Source organism: Mya arenaria, chromosome 15 (genome assembly GCF_026914265.1).
Source record: "Mya arenaria isolate MELC-2E11 chromosome 15, ASM2691426v1".
NCBI lineage: Eukaryota > Metazoa > Mollusca > Bivalvia > Myida > Myidae > Mya > Mya arenaria.
The window spans coordinates 51,661,181-51,683,370 of record NC_069136.1 but is presented as its reverse complement, the minus strand read 5'-3'; the positions used below and the strand labels follow the sequence as shown (position 1 = coordinate 51,683,370).

The 22,190-nt window shown below is 34.8% G+C and overlaps 1 protein-coding gene and 1 long non-coding RNA gene across 7 annotated transcripts in view; one reads left to right on the top strand and one right to left on the bottom strand.

The window, feature by feature from the left end:
- The first annotated feature begins 1,492 nt into the window (after positions 1-1,492).
- LOC128220369 (uncharacterized) lies at positions 1,493-7,529 on the top strand. 6 transcript variants are annotated; one of them, XR_008258762.1, is made up of 9 exons: positions 1,493-1,570; positions 3,934-4,039; positions 4,202-4,267; positions 4,601-4,698; positions 4,954-5,096; positions 5,472-5,553; positions 5,822-6,049; positions 6,287-6,399; positions 6,615-7,527. It is a non-coding gene; the product is annotated as an uncharacterized LOC128220369 (long non-coding RNA). The 6 variants fall into 6 exon arrangements; XR_008258759.1 differs by having other exon boundaries at positions 4,954-5,016; positions 6,615-7,525; XR_008258758.1 differs by having other exon boundaries at positions 4,954-5,553; positions 6,615-7,529.
- A 6,601-nt stretch (positions 7,530-14,130) lies between these two features.
- LOC128220772 (uncharacterized) overlaps positions 14,131-22,190 on the bottom strand; it is a 46,476-nt gene continuing 38,416 nt past the window's right edge. The window contains exons 27-31 of the mRNA XM_052929297.1: positions 21,937-22,081; positions 21,147-21,197; positions 19,114-19,158; positions 16,610-16,670; positions 14,131-16,393 (exon numbers count right to left, since the gene is read on the bottom strand). Coding sequence (XP_052785257.1) covers positions 16,355-16,393; positions 16,610-16,670; positions 19,114-19,158; positions 21,147-21,197; positions 21,937-22,081 — 341 coding nt within the window. The 3' untranslated portion in view covers positions 14,131-16,354. The remainder of the gene's footprint in view (positions 16,394-16,609; positions 16,671-19,113; positions 19,159-21,146; positions 21,198-21,936; positions 22,082-22,190) is intronic.

Here is a 22,190-nt window from a genome sequence, read left to right as displayed (position 1 = left end):
TATCGAGCTATAAAAGGTACGATAGTAATGCTTTACAAGCTGTGTCACTTTAAAATGTTATGTCTACCTTATTATCTTCCATTTCCCTCAATAATGGCGATGTGTGGTAAGGCGAGGGTAGCTAGAAACCGTAAGGCTAGCAATAAGCGCACTCGTGAAAACGAGCAAGGAGACAATAGGGATCTTTGCCATATTATAGCATATATTTTGTCCCAATTAATAACTCAAGTAAATGGCCCTATCTATCAGGCTTGCTTCACAGGATATGGGCATCAAATCGGTGACATTAGGCCATTTTGACCAATTGTAAAGCGCAGATTCATACATGTAAGGGTCGTGTTTGTGAAAATGACTAAGGGTACCGAAAGAAAGTATTCAAAGTTGTAGACTATGCCTAACCTTTTGTGATATCCACCATGTCCTTTAGGCTGGCTTCGCCGGATAATGACATGAACTCGGGGATATCTGGCCTGTTTCACCAATCGTATAGCGGTGTTCCGTGTACGAATCATGCTCGGTGGAACTAGCAAATTAACCACAGGAGCCTATTCCACGTTGTACCATACGCCTGGTCGTAAGTGGCACAGATGAATAGCCTTTCATTTCGGCTGGCTACTGCAGGATTAGGAGATTCGAATTTCCGACCCAAGGACTATTTGATCTACTCTATAGAAGTGTTCAAAACATGTTCCTTATGGTAAGAATATGCATATTTGTTGTTGGCTTGTTAAATGCTTAACAAGTAATAACTTGAATAGTTGTCGAAATAATGTCGATTTGTTCATTTTCTAACAAAAATCATATGGACAGGTTTATTGTATATTCTGATGATGTCAGCATGTAGAGGTGCGACTTGGCTGATGTTGCTATTTATACGGATGAAATCACAAAATGTGCAATATCTACAATTCTTATAAAAAGGAATATCAAGCCTTTATGGTAAAACGGTAATATGTATACAGAATGATATGCACTCTGAAAACAGAGATATTATGCTGTCTTGCATGTCCTGAAACTCGAACAGATTTGATATGTACACTCTGTAGCTATCAAGTATGAATGACAATATTTATCAATTGTATACAGTTCACGCAGCGTTAACAGCGATAAGGAACTAACTACTACTAGCTAAATCAATATTGGGCAAAACACAGGCAGCAAATACTTTGACTGGAGCTAACGTTTGGCAAACGCCATGCCACACCCCTACCCGCATTAAATTACTACAAAAAAGGATATCACGACAAAAACCAAATGAATCTTATCAGAAAAATCATAATACAAACCAAACCATCATCGAACATTTTTTTTTCAAAATATATATTATCATTACAACAGTTTGGGTTGATATCAAGATTTCTATAATAATTGTTTATGCTTCAATTATTTTTGTCCTACTTTTACAAATAAGATATTGCTTGGGGGCGTGGTACTGCTGCCTGTGGACCGAACAGGGAAGTAACCAGGGCTCATATATAAAGGTGTTGTCTGCTTCGTTTTTAATACGGGGTCATATTGCTGTAAACATTAATCTAAATGTAATATATCTAAATATTTTCATTATTTTAAGGTAAGGGTTTGCTAGTTATAGTTTCAACTATACCGATATGTTGAAGTTCTGATGATTTCGTTTACGAAAACTGATACCAGGTTATGTCGAAAGTAGGATTCATTTATAGAAAATGACAAAAAAAATAGAAATCGAAAGTAGAGGTATTTACGGATATTAAACACAAACTCGGATCCTTCATCCGTTCATTTCACGATCATTCGGATTTTAACTTTGCTTAAGGACAAAAGCCAGGCCTGAAACAATAAATGCTGGATTGACAGCGACAATATTACCAGGTCTGTATGTTAAGTGTCATGTTTAGTTAGTATGTCTATATATCGATTCTTTACAAATCGTCATAGCAAAAATACTGATTATTTAAGTTCAGACTCACGCTGTTAATATGTGTACACACTGAACACATGTCAAGTCTTACGATGAATCAATTTCCATCAATTTTGTAGATCTAACGATAGGTGAAGAGTGAGGCTTGGACAATTTATAATGTTGTAAAATGACATTGAAGTTTATGTTACGGTGATTGTTGAAATTGAACTTGGTTCTATCATGAAAGGACAAAAGCAGTCGCGCTATACATATAGCCTGTGGCAGAAACAAGGACAGAAGTCGAAATGGTTTAAGGCGAACATGTTAATACAATCACACAATTTGTCTGTACTGTAATGAGTGTTTGATATATGTATGCTATTGTGTTTGTGTATGGGCCGGAGGCCTTTTGAACAATAAACTTTGACTTTGAACTTTGACGTTGTAAACATGTTTTCGCTGTGTGTATGCTGATCGTATTGTCAGTACAGGATGAATTCATTGACGATGATTGTTAAAATTGATTGAGAACAAAAGTACATTTGGACTTCTATATGCACATTCTAAGCATTTTCACCAAAATACATTGTTGATAGATTTTCATTCTGAATATATCGAAATTCTCGAAAACCTGCAAATGCATTTTGATAAAAAAGATTTAATAAAATCTTCTTTCGTAAAAGTTGCTTAACTCATGAATTCACAGGCACATGTTGCAACTGATGTTTACATTATGTTTGCTAAAAAATGATCCTCAAAACTGAAGAAAATGATTTCTTAAACTTCTATGATTTAGTCCTTCAAACGACTTTTCAGTGTGGAAGGTACTTAATGTTCTTAAGTTTCAAATAACATGTTGGTTCCAGCATACATAATACATGCTAATGAAGCTTCTGTTTACAAGTGCCCTCCAAATAGGAGGAATTTGTTGTAATAATTTTGTTTCACTATTCCCATGTTTATGCCCCACAGAAATATTGGGGGAGGGGGCATATACATTTGCCCTTGTCCGCCTTTTATGTGTTTTATTCAAAACATAACATAACCAAATAGCTCCAAGCCTTAATTGTCACATCCCCTAAAACTTCTAAGTGGCCCGGACGTCAGTCTGCGAGTCCGTGATTATGCCAAGTATATTACAAAGTATATTACGTAGAGTCATGAAACCTTAGGAGAATTTTAATGGGGCGATGAAGTTGTGCACCTTGGATTTCCTTTCCCGAGATACTATGTAAAAGCAGACCTATGACACTTGAATAAGCAAAAATCGATTTCTGGACTTGTGTCGCTCAAAACAATATTTCCTAGAGTCATGAAACCTTAGGGGAATGTTATTAGGGTTATGAGGTTGTGCACCTGGGATCATAAAACTTTAGTGCAATGTTGATGGTGTAATGTAGTTGTACATCTGGGGTTCTGTTTCCCGCTGCACTTAGTAATGGTTATAGCATTTGAATTAGCAAACAAATGGCATTTCTTGGCTTGTGTTGCTCAAATGTCAAATCAATATTACATAGAGTCATAAAACCTTAGGGCAAGGTTAATAGGGTGATGAAGTTTGTGTACCTTGTGTATTGTTTCCCGCTGCACTCAGCAAAGCAAGAGTAGTTGCCCCTTAATTGGCAAAACATGACATTTCTAGACTGGTGTCACCCAAACCCGAAAACTATATGACATAGAGTCAAACAACCGTCATGACAAACGCTCCATGTTCGGACATTCATGTCCTATGGATACATTTCTAATTCAATATAATAATATTTGACCTCGATTTTAGCTCGTTTGCTTTTGGTAAAAGTCCATAATCTAACTACAATGTAGTTTAATTATCTTACTGTTGTTTTTGTTGTCAGGCATGTTAGCATGGATTTTATTGCTTTAGACTTTGTTTAATAATTCAACACAGTAGAATACAATCAGAGGGCAGCATTTAAACCAAAGGCATTAATGAGAGATTCACCGTGACGGTAAAATAACCCTTCCGAAGGCTTCGTTAACAATCAAATGACCAATAAGCTTTGACATCCGCATGCGATTCTCTTGTTTTTTTTCAGGTGATGACATCAATGGTCACAGGCGAACATTACGCGACACCTAGGTCAAGAATAAAAGAGGGATGACCGGCAAAAAAAAGTCTGGGTGCGGAGCCTCGGCAAAAATGTGGTAGTACTCATTGAACTATTGGTTTGCCTCATACATAATCGAGGTCTGGTAATAAAAAATATTGTAAAACTTAATGCATGCTCATCATTGTTAACATATATTATTGATCATTATTGCACACGACCGAAGCATGCAATTTCCACTTTTGTCCAATTTCAGCTGAGCCCAGATTACTGTACAGCTTGTCAAGTTTGTTTGCCGAATGAAGTTCCCAGAGAGGCTTTGGTAGGTTTCAAGACAGCTTTAGTGATATCCATGATAAATACAAAATATGTCTCATGGCGAAGGGAGTGTGAAGGATTAATGGGATTCTCAGTATAAGTATTGTTAAATAGTTTGTTTGTTAAAATCATAAACAAATTACAACTGCAGTACAACATTTTCCTCTACAAGGCAGAAATTGAATATGATAAGATTATGTTTTGACATATGAAAGAATGTGGAATTTATAGTCTTAACAAATGTTACATTTTAAGGAATTTTATGCCACCAGTATGTGTTTCAATGTCAGGAAACTAAAAAAAAGTAATATTTCATGAATATGGCTCCCACAAACAGATTGGAGGCATTTTCCAAGATGTGTAAGTATGTGCCTGCTTCTCAACGCGCTGCTTCCGACTGTTAGCCAGCATAGCCAGCATAAAGACGCAACACGGGTAAAAATCTTAGTATTCATTTACCGTATATTTAAGGCAGAAGGAAACAAAGGAAAACCATATCCATTATAAAATCGATGCTTTAAAGAAACGTATAACCGCATTTTGTATATCCTTTACAGTTGAGCCTAAATAGAGGGACAACAAATCTAATTTTACAGTTAAATTTGCATTTGGTTGAAAATGTTGTTTGCACCAACTCACTTGCAATACTCATATTCCTCTGCATAGAAACAACGAATATTGTCATTTCAGAGAGCTGTACATCTCTTGCAAACAAAGTATGGTGAAGGAAGTTCAAGGGATGAAAGATGCGCAGTACGTGTACACAAAATTGACACAAGTTAATGATGGGCTTTACAGCATGAAACAGAGGATCATTGACATGGCTGACTAAAGTTAATTATATTTGTCATTTACATGCACCACTTGTATATATATATATATATATATATATGTATATAAATATAATATATATATATGAAGAGTGTTGCCAACTTTACAGAAATAAATGAATAGAAGGAATCATTTTACTAGCCAGATTCAACATGTGTATTTACTGATAGTAAGAAACACATTTATACAAGTAACTTTAAATAAGCCTGATGGTTTAGAGGTACAAAGAAATCAGATGTAGGTTTTAATGAAATGCAGAAATTGGATAAGTGCTGTCATGTTTTTGAATTATAAAACATGAAGCAATATATAAAATATTGCTTAATCTGATATCTAATATCTTTTTTTGTGAAATTAAACGAAAACTTGTTTTACAGAAAGCAACTAGTGAACTGAAGATGCCGGACTATCCATATGGCCAAACTACAAACAGAAATTATTTAGCTTAAAACAAAAGTGGTCAGTTGCAAACCTTTTTAGTTTAATTCACAATACGCATACGTTGGTGATGAAAAAACATACCAACAAATATATGTTGGTATATATATATATATATGTGGTATATGCAACATTTCGAAGGGACAATGATATATACCGCTTAAAGGGTTTGCTGTGTCATGGTTCTGATTCTACACGATTGATAAATGATTAAACAATAATAAATGAAAACGAATTGCTTTTGTTATGATTTAGAATAGATTCACATAATTATTTCATTTCCCTGCAGTCATCTGAATCTGACGTGGAATTGACAAGTGAGTCGCCACTGTTTTGGACCACTTGATACAGCTATAGCAGATATAGCACCCCATCACCACCAGCTTCACATCGACGTTCTTGACCTATCACAAAAACAACAGCGCAACTGTATCCCCACCAGCTTTAGCGAGACATTCAAAACACCAGCCCTGATATAAGGCCAGCCCGAGGCAACCATAGAGCACAGAAACCAGTGGTAAGGAAATCAATCTTTATGTAGTTCATACATTCAAAGAGAACTATAAATATGTCATGCACATGTGATACCAGTTTCTCTTGCACATGTATGGAGGGCAAAAATTACTGTTTCTGGCAACCATGCCATATTGTAATAATAGCTGAAATTTTAAAATAGAATATTTAAAACGTTTGCAATGAAAGAGGAAGCAGATTCATCTTCCTTTGATTTAATCAAACCATGATGTATTTGCAGGAAACATTAACCGTATGCGAAATGATCATAGCAAAGTTAACACAACACTCACGGACTTCTACCAATGGATGAAAAGTGAAGTGCAGGAAAAATACTAGACATAATTCTGCCTGGTAATTTTGTTGTTAAACCTTTTTATACACAGTATGTAAAGAAAGAAAAACTGTAGTGAACACTGCATATGTACCCTGTCAGATTTTAAACTTAATTATGCTTTTTAAATAAGGGCACATTGCAAGTAATCATTATATACTTGGCAAAATGAAAATTTAAAGCTATGATACGGTAATACTAACACATGTAGTATGCTTTTTTTTAATAATTACAGGGAAAATGCTTCGGATTCAACATGAAGATGTGTGTACTAAGACACTTTACTTCCGGAAATAGTCTCAGAGTGAAATGAAATTCTTTATTCATATTAATAAAGAATATAATATATTTATTTATAACATGCTAGTTCATTTGTGAGAACTTGTACTGCTTTTTGGAAAATAAAATTGCCCATGACATGGGTATTGCTTTTTTACATTTAACAAAACTGTTCTAATCACAAATGTATCATGTCATGCCAGCAGGAATTATTTGTTGCTTTTTAGTACCCCAATGGGCAAAATGCAACATACTTTAAAAATAGATTTGTAATAGAATAGAAATGTCTATAATTCAACTACAACACCAATACTAAAATCTAATTAGGTGCATACATTTTTGCTTGATGCCAATGATTCATATGTTAATGTTACACCCTTATATTATAATGAATAAAACTGCTTGCAAAAAGTTCCTGCCATTTTTTGTCCAAATATCTTATATCCTCAGTCTTGTTTTTAGTTCTCTGTTTGTTTGTTTTTTATAATGATCATGTTTCTTTCTCTTTTTTTGATACTGTACATGAACTGTCCTTGTTTGTATTCTACGTACAAAATATGTTGTTTTTGTATATGTATCTCATAAAATAAACATTACAGTAAAGAAAATATTTGTCATTATATGTGACATGTAAGGCCTGAGTCCCAACTTAGTGCATAAAACAAAGTCTCGGAATTTGCTCGCGTGCCCAACTGCATTCATACAGCAAAAACGTATGAGAAATGCGATTAACCCTTAAGTGAATGAAGCTGTTATATACTTGTATAGCATGGACAATGTCAATCCGGTCAATCTTTCCCTGTGCACACCATCTTGCTGAAATTCACTCCCTTCTGTACACTGATATGGATGGGTGTCTTTTGATTCATCTATCACAGTTATCTATGGAGATCATTTAGTAAGCTGCTGAGGCTTTTAACACTATTAACAATATTATCAAATGTAACATTTTCATATGTTAATATTCTTTGTTATATTATATGATATTATCTGTTTAATTGAGATAATTATTTCAAACATTTGGTTTTGGAGGGTTAAATTATTCTACCTAATGGTTAATAAAATATCAAACAAATACCAATAATTACAAAAAAGCAACATGTCAATTTTTGGCTTTTCTTAGTTGTCACAACTCTCTCAAAGTAATGAGGAGCTTTGGTTCTATTTTCATGCCGTTGTTTGACTTATTTCATCAGTATATGCCGTTAAGGCGGAGCTATAGTTATTGAGTTTTGTTTTGTTAAAATGATGCAGTAATGGATTTAAAATAAAGTTTTCTGCCCCTTGTTGACAAAGATTCAGATGTTAATACAGAAAAAAAGAGTGCATGTGCTCAAGAATCGTTATTTTATCAAAGTTGACTGAAACAGAAGAAACGGGTTCTCTTTTTGCATAATTATAACTTAACATAATTTGCCACTTTATTTGTGAAAAAAATGATAGTTTCCAGTATTAGTATTGGGAAAATTATAGACTGTTGCTTGTTGCCGAATAACGAGATGACCTTAGGGTTATGTATTTTTCTAAATTTCGACAGTCGGTTGCTGATGCTCTGGTGCGACTTTCAACGACACGAATCTGTGCTAATCCAGTCCAAAATTCCAAAACGCCTGTCGGCAGGTTTTCGAAGAAATGAATACCGTATCCTAGAGAGAAGAACCTCTGAGTATGTGTTGTTTTGACTCCTCCAAAATGCTTCTGTGTAGTCAGGTAGTGGAGTTTAACCTTGGAACTGTTAAAAACTTGTCCAAAAGATCATATATTTTATTGCTTTTGTTTTATAATCTTTGAATTCATTAACTTTTCTGCACAACTTATTAAATGCATTACAACATATATAGTTCTGTATGCCACAAATGATTGTAACAGGTATTTTTAATACTTAAACAGTAGAAGATGCTAGTTTTATTTTGTGTAAAGGATTGCTTTTTTCTTCTTTGCAGGTTCTGATGTGCCAAGAAGCTGCGGAAAGGCACTGACAAGAGGTCACACAATCTGAAACCAGGAGATGCAACTCTAAATCTCATATCGCAGGAGAATGAAGATGTTAGTCACCCCTGTAGGACTTACTTATGTGTAAATGATTCTTAAGAGTGACATTTACAGCAAATAATTTAAAAGTAAGCCACACATAGACAAAAGGAAAGTGCTCTTTTTAAAATGTAGGCCAAATAATGCATTAAAACAGGTATTTAAAGTAAACAAATATTCAAATCTGGGCATAAAGATGTTTTTCCATCATGTAATCAGCTCATGTATGAAAAAATAAGCAATGAACGAGAGTTTTCTATTCCTCTTGTTGCGCCATATATCCGGGAGGCCATAAGTTTGATTTATATTGGTGATTTGACTGTTTTGACATCACCTTTTTTTGAATATTGTTAAACAGATCAGTTCTGTTAAATGGAGCAGAAAAGAGCAATTCTGACAAATGGCTTCAATCTATGTCACTTTTTATGTTGATAAGCTGATATATCGGCATACATCCGAGGTTGTTTTTGTAGAAAATGACCGAGAAGTTTAGAATTGAATTGTCCACTATTATGTTCATTTGAATGTTATACGCCACCTTTAAGTTGATTCCCTCATAAAGAGTGGAGTGACAATCAGTGGATTTTGGGGAGTAGTGGCAAGTAGAGTAGAAGAAGCTATGTTATATACCAAAATATTCGGCAAATTGTATCACGGTTCAAGTTCATCAAGTGCTTTACCAACATATATCCAGCGCATTACTAGTTATATGTATAACAGTTGTGAGTTTGATATAAATCCATGCCGCCGGAGGTATCACTTTTTAAGTCAATCCAGTTGTTTACCAACCTGTTGTGTACATACACAAGTAGGAAGTCATAGTTTGTTTCTGCCTGATCCTACCGAGTGTCTTCTTAGTGCCAATCCTTTTTTGAATTGACTCTTTAAGAAGGTTCTACCAAACGCCCGTTCAGGGCCATTCAAATAAATAGGCTATTAATTGCCAATACGACCACATAGTGGCTATCTCAAAACTCTTTTAGAGCAAAACAAGCACATGTTTTACTTTAATTTGACTACTAACTAAGCCACATTTAAGCAACATAAAATCCATTCAAAGCCAAACAACCAATGTATAGCTACAAATAAGCTTACACAACCCACATTTGTTTGCAACCTTCGAACCAACGCAGATACAAACAAACATATGTGCAGCTCTCAGTCTGCGTAGTGCCAGGCTACCTTTTGGCAACTATAATCCCATTCAAAGTCAATGAATCTCATGTGCAGCTTTTATAAAGCCTACTGAGTACCTATCAGCGAGAAAAAAGTTTATTGATCAATATCAACATTATGAAAACAACTTTCTAAACAATCAAAAAAGTAATATAATCTTTAACAATAGGAGGACATTGCTACTAAGGTCAGTTTGATGGGATAGACAGGGAGGTCATCCTCTATGGTGAAGACCAGATTGGACAACCTGCAGAGAGAATTTAATAAAGAAAGAAGTTAAAACATTTTATAGGAAGAGGTTACTGACAATACCTGTTCTGTCTCAAGCCTAATACATTGTGATGTACACCAGAATGTGATTGAATCTTTGTAAAACAAAATCTAGGACATTATAATTCAAAAAACAACACACCTTGGTGTATCAATGGGATAAAAAAGACTAACAAATGATAAAAAATGTGCAGATATTTAGGAATAACTCGTTGCAGCCATGTCTTTAATAACTCCGTTGTTCTAAAATAGTACTAAAATATCAACAAGCTTAATTGAATTTCATGATTCTTAATCTTAACAATTAAATGTTCCAGCCTACATCTTCATAAGTAAAACCTAACCTTCAACCACATAGGCATTGTTTCATTGTATCCATGTTATCCACGCACATTTAAAATGTCCGATGTATCAAAATAAGTAATGACATAATTTAAAAATCTAAAATAGAGAATGATGTCGAACAGGTTCACATAACATATTTACTGATCCTGGTAGTTTAATGTCCACAGATTTAAATCTGTATATATACATATATATCTAAGTACCTAACTCGCATTAAATAAAGTTTACAAAATTGAATTGTGTTGTGATTATGGCGCGACATAACGTAACGCGATGTACTGAATAACGCGCAAAATGTATATATACTAACGTAACGTAGCTTCCTGTGTGTTGTTGTATGTATCACTTCAAAAAAGGAAACGAATCTATACGACGTTTTTTACCGTGATCTCTCAAACATTTTGGTGCCGTGACCAAACAATCATGAATATACTGAAGCTCATAGAGCTGAGAGACGGCCACAGAGAATCCATAGAAGATCATTTTGTACAGATTGAAACCGCAAAGGAGGGTAACGAATTAGACGACATTGAATTTATTGTCTTTTCGATTGATGTAATGATCTTTGCAATGAAAATTCTTGACGATAAAATTGTCAAAAGCGGATGTTGACAACACTACACATGAGATGAAAGAGGCGAACGCGTATAATTGACGTTTGAGAATTCGACTGTAGAGAGAAAAAAGGCATTTCGCTACGGTAACTTCGGTTATCCCTGCCACTCTTCCACCGCTGTTACCCCTTATGTTTCAGGAGCACCATCAGACGAAGCTACCTCTGCCAATACAACTAAACCTAACGCCGAAGCAACTGCCGCCGTCAACGCTCAAGAAAAATACGTATACAGGAACGTAAACCAGTCATCTCGACCAGAAGAGCCTATCGTAGAGTCATTGCGACAAGACATCACATCTTCGTACTACCATAAATTGCCAAAACTGTCCCTTCCGTCTTTCAACGGCGAACTTGTAACGTGGCAAACATTTTGGGATTCATTCGAGTCAACCATTCAGGGAAATCCTACGTTATACGACGTGCAGATAGACGAGTATTAATTGTCTTTGCTAGAAGGGGATGCAGCGAAAACAATCGAGGTTTCACGTTAACCAACGTTAACTACAGGCAAGCTCTGAATTTCTTGACCGAATGTTTTGAACAAAAGTACACAATTTCATTGCATTCATACAGACACTTTTACAGTTGCCGTCCCCATGCAACAACATGAGAGAGCTCCGTGATTTCAACTACCGACTAGATACTACGATCAGATGTCTCGAGTCGTAAGGTGAAGAAGTTATGGAAACTTGCGTATTCCCATAATCCTTGAGAGGTTTCCACCGAGAACGAGGCTTCACTTAGCCAGAGAACATGGAACCTGAAGTTGGTAATTGTGTGAACAAAGAACTAGATATTATGGAAGCTGGTCAAACACAGGAACAACTTACCTTTCCACCATCTGCCTCATTCCCTACAAGCGCCTGTAAGTCGTCTGACCGTGACGTGTTTGGCCATCCAAATCCATCAAAAAAGATGCGTAAAGAATAAAATGTGTCTACTGCAAAATGGCGCATACCGAGGACTGTCAGAACGTGATTTAGATCATCGTGTTTCTATTGTGAAATTGTTTTTATTGGCTGAGTTATCGCCACCAGGTGACCAACTGTCCGACATAGTGCACAGACAGAATGTAACCCTGGGTAGAGCTAGCCTGTCTCTTTAACGTGCACCAGTGTATAGCACTGTCACACGGGACCCCTATTTAACGTCCCTCCCGGAAGACGATTAGTATTTTTTAGTGATGCGACGGGGAATCTAGCCTGCGACCCCTGGATTGATAGTCAGGTGTGTTACCTCTAGGCCAGGGATCCGCCACATAACACAGAAATTAACCGACCGATTACATATGCAAATAGACGGAAGTGACGTCATACATCTGTCAGCGTTTGGTAACCCTGCACACACAGAACAAAAACTCGATACTGCAACAGTCAACATAGAAGTGGATGACGGGTTATTCAAGTATTCATTGTCCCGGTATTTGCGAAAATCCATTGCGAACATTCCCTTTCTCAGGAACCTTAAGTTAGCACATCCGGTCACCATGCTCGAATCATTCTTTTTTAATGGTGCCGATTTTCACTTTGATATCGTAGATGACAACACAATCAAAGGCGTCTTACCCACTGCCGTGAGTTCCCGCATTGGCTTCTTCCTGTCTGATCAGACAGCGATGCAAGTTGGAACTTTTTGTTCAACAGCAGGGGACGTCATTGCAACGCGTGTTTTAGAGACCACGGATCTGGTACATAGAGTCATTTGGTATTGCACCGGAAGAAGATAGCGAAGCGGAGAACATCTTCTATCTAAAAGGCTACCAGAGAAACTGTCTAACCTTTTCGGGTGACAGATATACGGCGAGGCTGCCATAGAAAACAGATCATAAATCATTGCCAACGAATTTTGAAATAACGACGAAGAGAACAGAAAGTACAATCCGACGCCTGAGCAATAGCCCGTTTTTGTTTCAGTAATATAGATTCCATTCAGGAACATGAAAACAGAGGTTACATTGAAAAACTGCCAGACGAATCACCAGCAACACGCGTTAATTACATCTCGTACCATGGAGTGAAGAAAGAATCTGCAACAACACAAATACGAATAGTGTATGACTGTAACTGCTGGGGGTCAACCGGAAGTCCGAGTCTGAATGATTGCCTTGTGTCAACAACGCCAGAATAAATGACCTAACATCACTGCTGATCAGATTTCGACATGAGCAGCCCAGACTGTAATTGCGAGGGTCAGTGAGCCCCCAATTCTCCTTTACTCGTGTAGATTTTACCGGGGTGTAACACGTAAACGAAAAGGACGGAACACATCACAAAGCCTACATATGTTTGTTTACGTGTGCCAGCATTCGGCTGTCTACTTGGAAATTGTTCCTGACCGAAAAATCCTTTGTTCTAGCATTTAGACGATACGTGAGGAGAAGATTCTGACCAAGAATGATGATATCAGATAATGCCACAAGCAATCAAGCTACTACCAATCAGATACGGCGACTTTGCTCATCTAAAAGTCTACAAACAGCAATTGCACAGCAAGGGACACACTGGCAGTTCATTCCAAAACGAGAAGCTGGATGGATCGTGGGATAGACTCATTGATGTTGCCAAGACAATGATAAAAAATCTTTCGTAGAGCCTCCACAGAAGTGGAGACTTTGATGAACGACTGGCCGCTTACGTACGTGTCTTCATGTAGAGATGACCCGGAACCGCTCACTCCTTCACATTTAATGCACGGACGAAGATTGACCAGTTTACCGTTTGCCAACACAGAGGTTAACAACTTAGACCTATGGTGCAATTTTACCCGCTGGAAGTAGTGGACGCTAAATAGACTTTATGGGAATATACCTTAAAACCATTTGTGTCCGGGAGGATGTTCGGATTTTTTGGGCGACATAACGTAACACAATGTATCAAGGTAACGCGCGAGCGAAATGTATTTATACTAATGTAACGTAACTTCCAGCGTTATTATATGTATTACTTTAATAAAGGAAACGAACCTACACGTGTTTAACTGTGGTCATCTCAAACATATTGTCTACCAAATTCTTTAATAATAACAAGTCCTGACATATTCAAAAGAAGAACTTTTATTTGAGTACAACTGTAGTATTGACAGGGTAAAGTTTTATAGCAGGTAAGAAGTTCCATTTGCATTAACACGAATATCAAATAAGCCGTTAAAATACAAAATACATTTCAAAAACACAATTCCAAATAAACAAACTACAATGAAGAAACACTTTTATATATATTAGAAAACATGATAAGGTTAAATTATAAATAAAACGAAATTAGTTTCAGTGATGTATTTGCCGTATCTATATCATCACAAAATCAAGCTATATTTTAAACATCAACAACCCAACCAATATCTAAATCTGCAACCATTTAAGACATAACTTAATCATAAACAACTCAACTCATATGCAAATCACCAACAATTCAACTCAACTTTAAGTATTCAACAACTCAAACGTCATTTAAATCATCAACAATTTAATCTATATCTAAATCATCAATATCTCAAACGTCATTTAAATCATCAACAATTTAACCTCTATCTAAATCATCAATTTCTCAAACCATATTGAAATCTTTACCAAATTAACGCATTTCTAGATCATCAACAAATATCAAATTTAAATCATCAACCACTCAATCCGTGTTCAAAACATCAACTACTCAGCCAATATTTAGATCATCAAACAATCAACCAATATTTAAATCATCAACAACTCAACCAAAAAATAAATCATTAACCACCCATTCAGTACTTAAATCATTAACAACATAATTAATGCAAATCCAATAAGACAAATATAAAACTATTTGACACTACAAAAGACAAAATTAAGACAAAGTCAAACAATACCTATGACTAAATACAATTGTAAACATCAAGTTATAAAAAATCATTCAATTTAGTCAAATGTTAAAAACAATTACATATAACATCGTGACAACCAGAGACACTTTGCTTATTTGTATTTAATTTTCACCATAAGCGTTCGAAATTCATAAGTTTAAACTAAATGGAATGATAACACTTATATTGCCATCAACTTATCTTAAATTTTCTTTCCTGGCTAAAATATTTATTCAAACATCTTTCATGCCAATGGATGCAATTTAGGAACAAGGGTTCACAGAGTTATAGCTCTTAAAATGAGTAATTCTTCAACATATATGTTCTTATATAAACTTTTTAATTTCCATTCGTGACTTCTTAATTTTTTGAGAGTTGAACATTTTGTCACAGCAAGGGAGGCTTTAATGTGACAACCATGAGTTTTGGTCGTTTTACGAGTGCCATAACAGTTTACAAGGTGATTTGCTGAGTCTTCAAGCTTCATTGAAGCTCGTAATTTAGTTTCGGTGAAAATAAATTCAATTCCTTACACATGTAATGCTTAGGGGGTGGGCTGGGGGTTACAGATCAATAAGGTCCACAGCTTTAGTTCTTTAATGTGACACTTGGTAGCCATGAGTCATGGTTTTTATACGAGTACCAGTACCATAACAGTTTGCAAGGTGATTTTCTCAGTCTTCAAGCTTCAGTCAAATCTCTTTCTTAAACATAAAACATGTGTACGGGCCAACGAAAGGACAGTTGGACAAGGCAATTACTATAGAAACCCGCAAATTCTTTGCGGGGCCCCTACTGCTGTAAATGAAAAAAACACCGCATACTGAAATGATTCATTCACTTTTTTCTAAACGATAACAAAAACAAAACAAGTCTAAATAATGCGATATTGTACAGTTGATAAAAAATAATTATTCTGAAATACTTTTAATATTTATAAATATTCAGTGTATGTGTAAGTCATATATCAACCGTATACAATTGTCTGTCTCCTAGTAAGAGATAAATATATTATTGTACTGCCAATCAATTTTTAAATTTAGTGTAAGTCTAAAACGTAAAACGGACGTTATACAAACTCACTGTTTGCATACATGTAAATTCATTCAAATTCACTGATTGCATACACTTTATGCAAACTTATAATATAAAACATCCTTTTTTAAAGTTAATAGTACTGCACAATTGAACGTTTCCCGAGATAAACTAGATCTTGGTAGAAACAGATACTTCATTTTTATAAATTTCTATTGCAAGTTGATTATAGGTTCTTAAAACGTTCTGTGCAACCAAACACTTATATAATATTACAATTATTGTCTTGAAAATACACCTAATGACAGTATTGTCTAATCTTTCACGTGAAATACATTAACGCTAATGATTGATGGCTATAAAATGCAAACTGTCCTTCATTACTCGGGGGTTCACATCTGGTCATCTTCATACGTTATGCCCATGGTTTCCTGATAATAAAAAAAACATCAACTAGAAAAATTATCACATGTTTATAGTTTTTATTTTATTCATTTCTTAAGATCAATACAAATGTTTATGTAAATGTTGATAAAAAATGATGACACGGTTCTGAAACTAAATGACGCTTAAATAATCTAGGACCATTTTATGTTTTGAAGAGTTTTAGTATATAATTTATTGTGTTGTTCGAATTTAATTATTACCTTTTGTTTTTGGAATTCATAACCCGGATTTTCATAGCCCGGATTTTCATAGCCCGGATTTCTGTAAAGTAATAGAAATGCTAGCTATGTTACGTATTGGTTTTATAGAGTAATTAATGACAACCCGTCAATATTTTCGGCAGATATATCCGGTTTTTCTTAAGGGCGATTATGGTACAACATTTATTCGAACCCACTATATATTGATGATAGCCCTATTTCTAAACAGTAGAAGAGGTCACAGTAATTTGATAATGATGAACTCCTGCTTTGATGTCATTTGACCTGTACAACATTTAGTGCCCTTTTAACCTAAAATGAAAAAAAATCTTCAGATTTTTCAAAATGGTATTTAGGCATTTGAGATGTTATGTTACGCTAGATAGTTGGTAGATGTGATCAATTTGATAAATCTGAAGAATATATATATATATATATATATATATATATATATATATATATATATATATATATATATATATATTTAAGGTTAAATATCACTAAAGTTTGTACAGGTCAAATGACACTAAAGCAGGTGTTCATTCCCATCAAATCACTGTGAAAGAGGTAAGCGCCACACACGCTATTTAATTAATCGTTTAACGAACAAGTTATTTGGTAGGCACTAGTACATTACACGGTTCTACATAAGTCGGGATGGCGGTGACATTTGTTTGCAATACGTCTTTATTCACTGTAGTAAACACAAAGCTAATACTTCATATTCTAACGGGGTGATCGTTTCTTGTTCTTGTATTGCAATGAAGATATCAACGCGGATACCGGAGAGTATAAATGTTATTTACGCGAGATTGGTTAAGGGGTTATATAAACATTAATTTGACAACGGCATAAAATACATAGAATAAAATACATAAAAGAAAGTTCAAGAAGACGCAGAGTATGCTCAAGAACACTGTAGATATAGAACATGGTGCTAACAATATACATCGCACATGTTCACAGTTTAATTATATCTTCAGAACGTACATTGTGGAAACAGCAATATAAATATAAAACAATAATTATTTTATGTCTACGAAAGTCATTATTCATGTCTTTCAAATGGTTAGACATACATATATTGCATACTCTTAAGAATTTTGTCCGAAAAAAGATTCACCACATATGTACTCGTATAGACAAACTGTACAAGTTATGTTTGTTTAGGTACGGATCAAGGTCAACAATGGCGATTCATGTACATAACTGGCCATTTGAGCGTGTTTTCATGTATTGCGATATGTGTATGAAAAGAAAACACTTCCGGAGACTATTCTTTGGTAAGTGCGTTCAAGAAATGTGTAAGAAATTGTAAAAACAATGTCATTAATACAGATTTAGACTATATCTTCTTGCAAATAAAATAAGTATGCAAGTATATCAGGCTTTAATCGAATCAACATATGAATTACCATGTTAAACAGGGTAAGGTGTTCAAACACAAAGCTAAATTTGAACAACGCAACTAAACTTATATAATATTTCATGAGACAACATATCTCGGTGACGCATCTTATCTTTTATTTAATTTTTTTTTTATCTTTGTGGTCGATATCGTTCCAAAATATATATGTGGTCGATATATACTAAAATATGTATGAGTTCAACAGCGTTCCAAAACATTTATATGCTTGGAATAATTTTGAATTTCGAAAAAAACACACACAAAAAAACAATTACAGAATAATGTGCGTTGGTCGTATATTTATTTATACAGAAACCCTAAATTGACATTAAATTTGGTTCATAATTAATTGGTTGTCACTATAATTGTATGACCCCTATCATACTAGTTGTGTCGCATTTAATGCGCTTGTAAGGCTGAAACACTAAAACCACAAGATACGTTTAAGATCGTTCCATATTTAAAAAAAAAACTTGTTGCATTTCTGGGTAGACTCCAGTACTGTGTTTCTTCTTTGAAAGCCTAAGACAACACGGTTTTGCACTTCAATTACTAGACTTGGGTACTCTTTACTTATACAGTGTACAATCATGGGTCGTAGCAATTAGTAATCACAACAAACGACTTTGGATATAACTCTAGGTTATAACAGTCGTTTTTATAATAAAATAGTTGTGTTTGTATCGTGTAATAACAACATCAACTGACACAAAACTGATCTATAACATTGCGTGTTCACTAGCTGATTAAGAAGGGGTTCTATTATTCACTGTATTGTATTAATTGGTTGATCTGCGAAGATGATACCGCATTTTCATGCCTACTCGTCCAGAAATATAGCGAAGAAGAACATCACGTATGTACTAGTATCATTTTATATCATATATATCAGACAGGTTTTCATAAATAAAATTAGTGACCGTGATCAAAAATAAGTTCCCATTATCTAACTTTTTGAAAACCGGTAAAAAGTATATACAATGTGTGTTCGTATCGTACACCATCAGCTGATACATAACGGATCTGTAATATTACATGTTCATTTACCGATTTGGTTGGGGTTCTATTTTGCACTGTCTTGTATTTATTCCCTTACCTATGTGAAAGGGTAAGTGGTGATCTAGTGTTCGGCATTTCATAGCTGAAATATAGAAGAAAAAAGTTCCTTTTATATTCTGTTTTCAAAAACTGTTAGTAAATGATGGACATCGGTATCAAAGAATAAAAGGCCGGTTTCGTAACTCTTTCTTAGTCTTTATCAATATGTTAATCCTTTTTAAAATTTACTTTGGTCTGGTTCATTGGATTGAGACACTTAACCAGGTTCCTAGACAAGCTCTCGTCTATGTAATTCCACCCGATGTCTTGAGACTGACAGGTTGGTTTAGTAAATTTGAGAGTGGTGTAAAATATTTCAACAACTTAAAGTGAAATTTCAAACACTATCTCAATTAACGAATCTTAAGGCATCAGTTATGTAATATATAAATATCATTTGCATTTACCATTACCAGTTCATATTGTTGCAATTATTATCTTCTTTAATTTCGTATCGTGCATACACCGAATGATATGCCTTTGTCATATCGTTTTTTGAGCGTTAAAACTCACGTAACAAACATTTTCAAAAATGTACAGCAGAAATCACAAACTGATTTAAAAATGTATATGTAATTATATCTCAAAAAAATTGAGGTTTCGAACAGTAAATATATAATGCAAATGTATGAACAATCAATGACGAAACTAAGAAAATATAAACAGTCAAGATTTATTTCTAACAAAGTTTACGGTGTTTCCAAGACGCAAACATTTGGTGCAAGAAAAGGCTGGCACAGGCATCCAGCAACTATAGCATTTGTTGTAAAAAGAAGTAGGGTAACTTACTGTACAAAAACATCGTTTTATCGTATTTATTGAGTGTAAAAAAAGTGACTTTAATCCTAAATTAGCATCAGCCCAAACGTTTCATTAAAATCCGCATCGTCGTTTTATCATTTATTCAGAAAACCATGATAGTCATGACGGCATCGATAAGATACATGTGTACTCCTGATAAATGGGGAAGAGCCTTTAGAGGTTTGAGCTCTTCAAAACGGCTGGGATGCTTTGGTCATTTGCTAGGACCTTTTGGAAATATCGTATAATTTTAGTGCTGTCTTGACCTAATCAAGCATAGTCCGAATATAATTTGCTAGGCAGTTTAGCGTTATAACAAATATATTGGAATCTTCCTGAGTTGTACACATGCCACTTGTATTTGTTTCCTGTCGTGGGATAATTACTCTTCCATTCATATTCCCATCGTATTTAAGTTACATAAATGATTCATTGATTGTAGATTTATGTTTCATTTTATACCTAAACGAATATTAATAAGCAGAACAAACAATATTGAGACTATTGGAAATAATCATTCAACAGTATGTTTAAATTAATTGAAAATAAACGGTGTCCATGGATGCAGGAAATTACACACATAGACAAGTGCATAGCACATGCATGAGTGAAGGTGACTTTAACCAAACAACAATTGGAAACAGCTCTTAATTGCTGTAAAAACGAACATTGAAAAGTATTCAGATTCTTCATGACAGTGTCAAACGTCAATGGTCGTATCAAACATATTTTTTTCCAAAAACGGAGTTTGGCAAGGTTGAATTAAATTATTCTAGTTCGATTGTGAAGACAACGACACGCTGGAATAAATCAGTCACGATTGCATTTCTTGGTAAACACCAGTTCTGTGTTTCTTCTTTGAAAGCCTAAGACAACATTGCTCTGCACTTCAATTATAAGACTTGTGTACTCTCTACTTATATTGTACAAATCAGTCATGGGGCTTTGCATTTAGTGTTCACAACAGACGACTCTGGATATAACTCTAGATTTATACAGTCGATTTTAGATTTTTTGTATTTGTATCGTGTCAAGACAACATCAGCTGAAACATAACTGATCCATAACATTGCGTGTTCACTAGCTGATAAAGAAGGGGCTCTATTTTTTACTTTATTGTATCTTATCATGACTCCATCAGCTGATACATAACGGATCCATAACATCGGATGTTCATTAACTGATTTGGTTTGGTCTCCATTTTTCACTGTATTGTATTTATCGCCTTACCCGTCAACATATGGAGTATGAGGTGTTTCTTGATTTTTACGTCTACCCCATCTGAAAAATAGAAGAAAAAAATATATTCTTTATTTCCAAAACTGTTAGTAAATGAATGACATTGGTATGATAGAATAAAAGGCCGGTTCCGTAACACTATTTTGGTATTTAACCATATATTAATCCTTTTTAAAATTTAGTTTGGTCTGGATTGTTACACTTAACCAGATTCCTTGACAAGCTCTTTTCTTTGTAATTCCGTCCGATGTCTTACGACTAACAGTCTGCTTGAGTAAATATGAGAGTGGTTTAAAGTATTTCAACAACTTAAAGTGGAATTACAAACTCTCTCAATTAACGAGTCTGAAGTTATTTAACATGCATATCATACAGTCGCTGTTGCATTGTTTTACTTTTGGAAGACACTACCTATCCTATACACATTACAACAACATGTTCAGCGTAAGTCCAGTATTCTAATTTATAGTAATGTTGTATCATTTTAAATATGGATACTCGAATTATTACTTGGTCTGACAGTAGTTGCGATTGCTTGTTGGTAACTGGTTCTATAACATCTATCTATTAACAGATATAATCCTATTAAAGAAATGGTTGATGCACGGAGATGGGGACTTCACTTACAGTGCCTTCACTTTCATTCACCGATAAACCGTATTACTAAAACATTCTATAATCAGTACTTGGGCAACAGTAACAGGAAAACCGTAAGCAAATGCTGAAGAACTATATTACACGAAACAATAATAATAGCTATTCTAACATCTTATAAAAATACCTGTCACGTAAAATGATAGCGGTTTCTACAATGACGCCTAAACTCGCAATGACCACAGCTACTATATTGAGGATCCGGTCGAAATTTGCTCCGTCATCCACAGTTCCATAGTGGTTAATTATGGTCGTTTTCTGTTCACCGCAACCTGTATCGAATTACAAAGGAAACGTATCCTCGTCATTCATGAAAGGTGTAAAGTTTTGCGAGGTACTAATCTCTATATTGTATTACCTCTCTTTAAAATTACGTCTTTA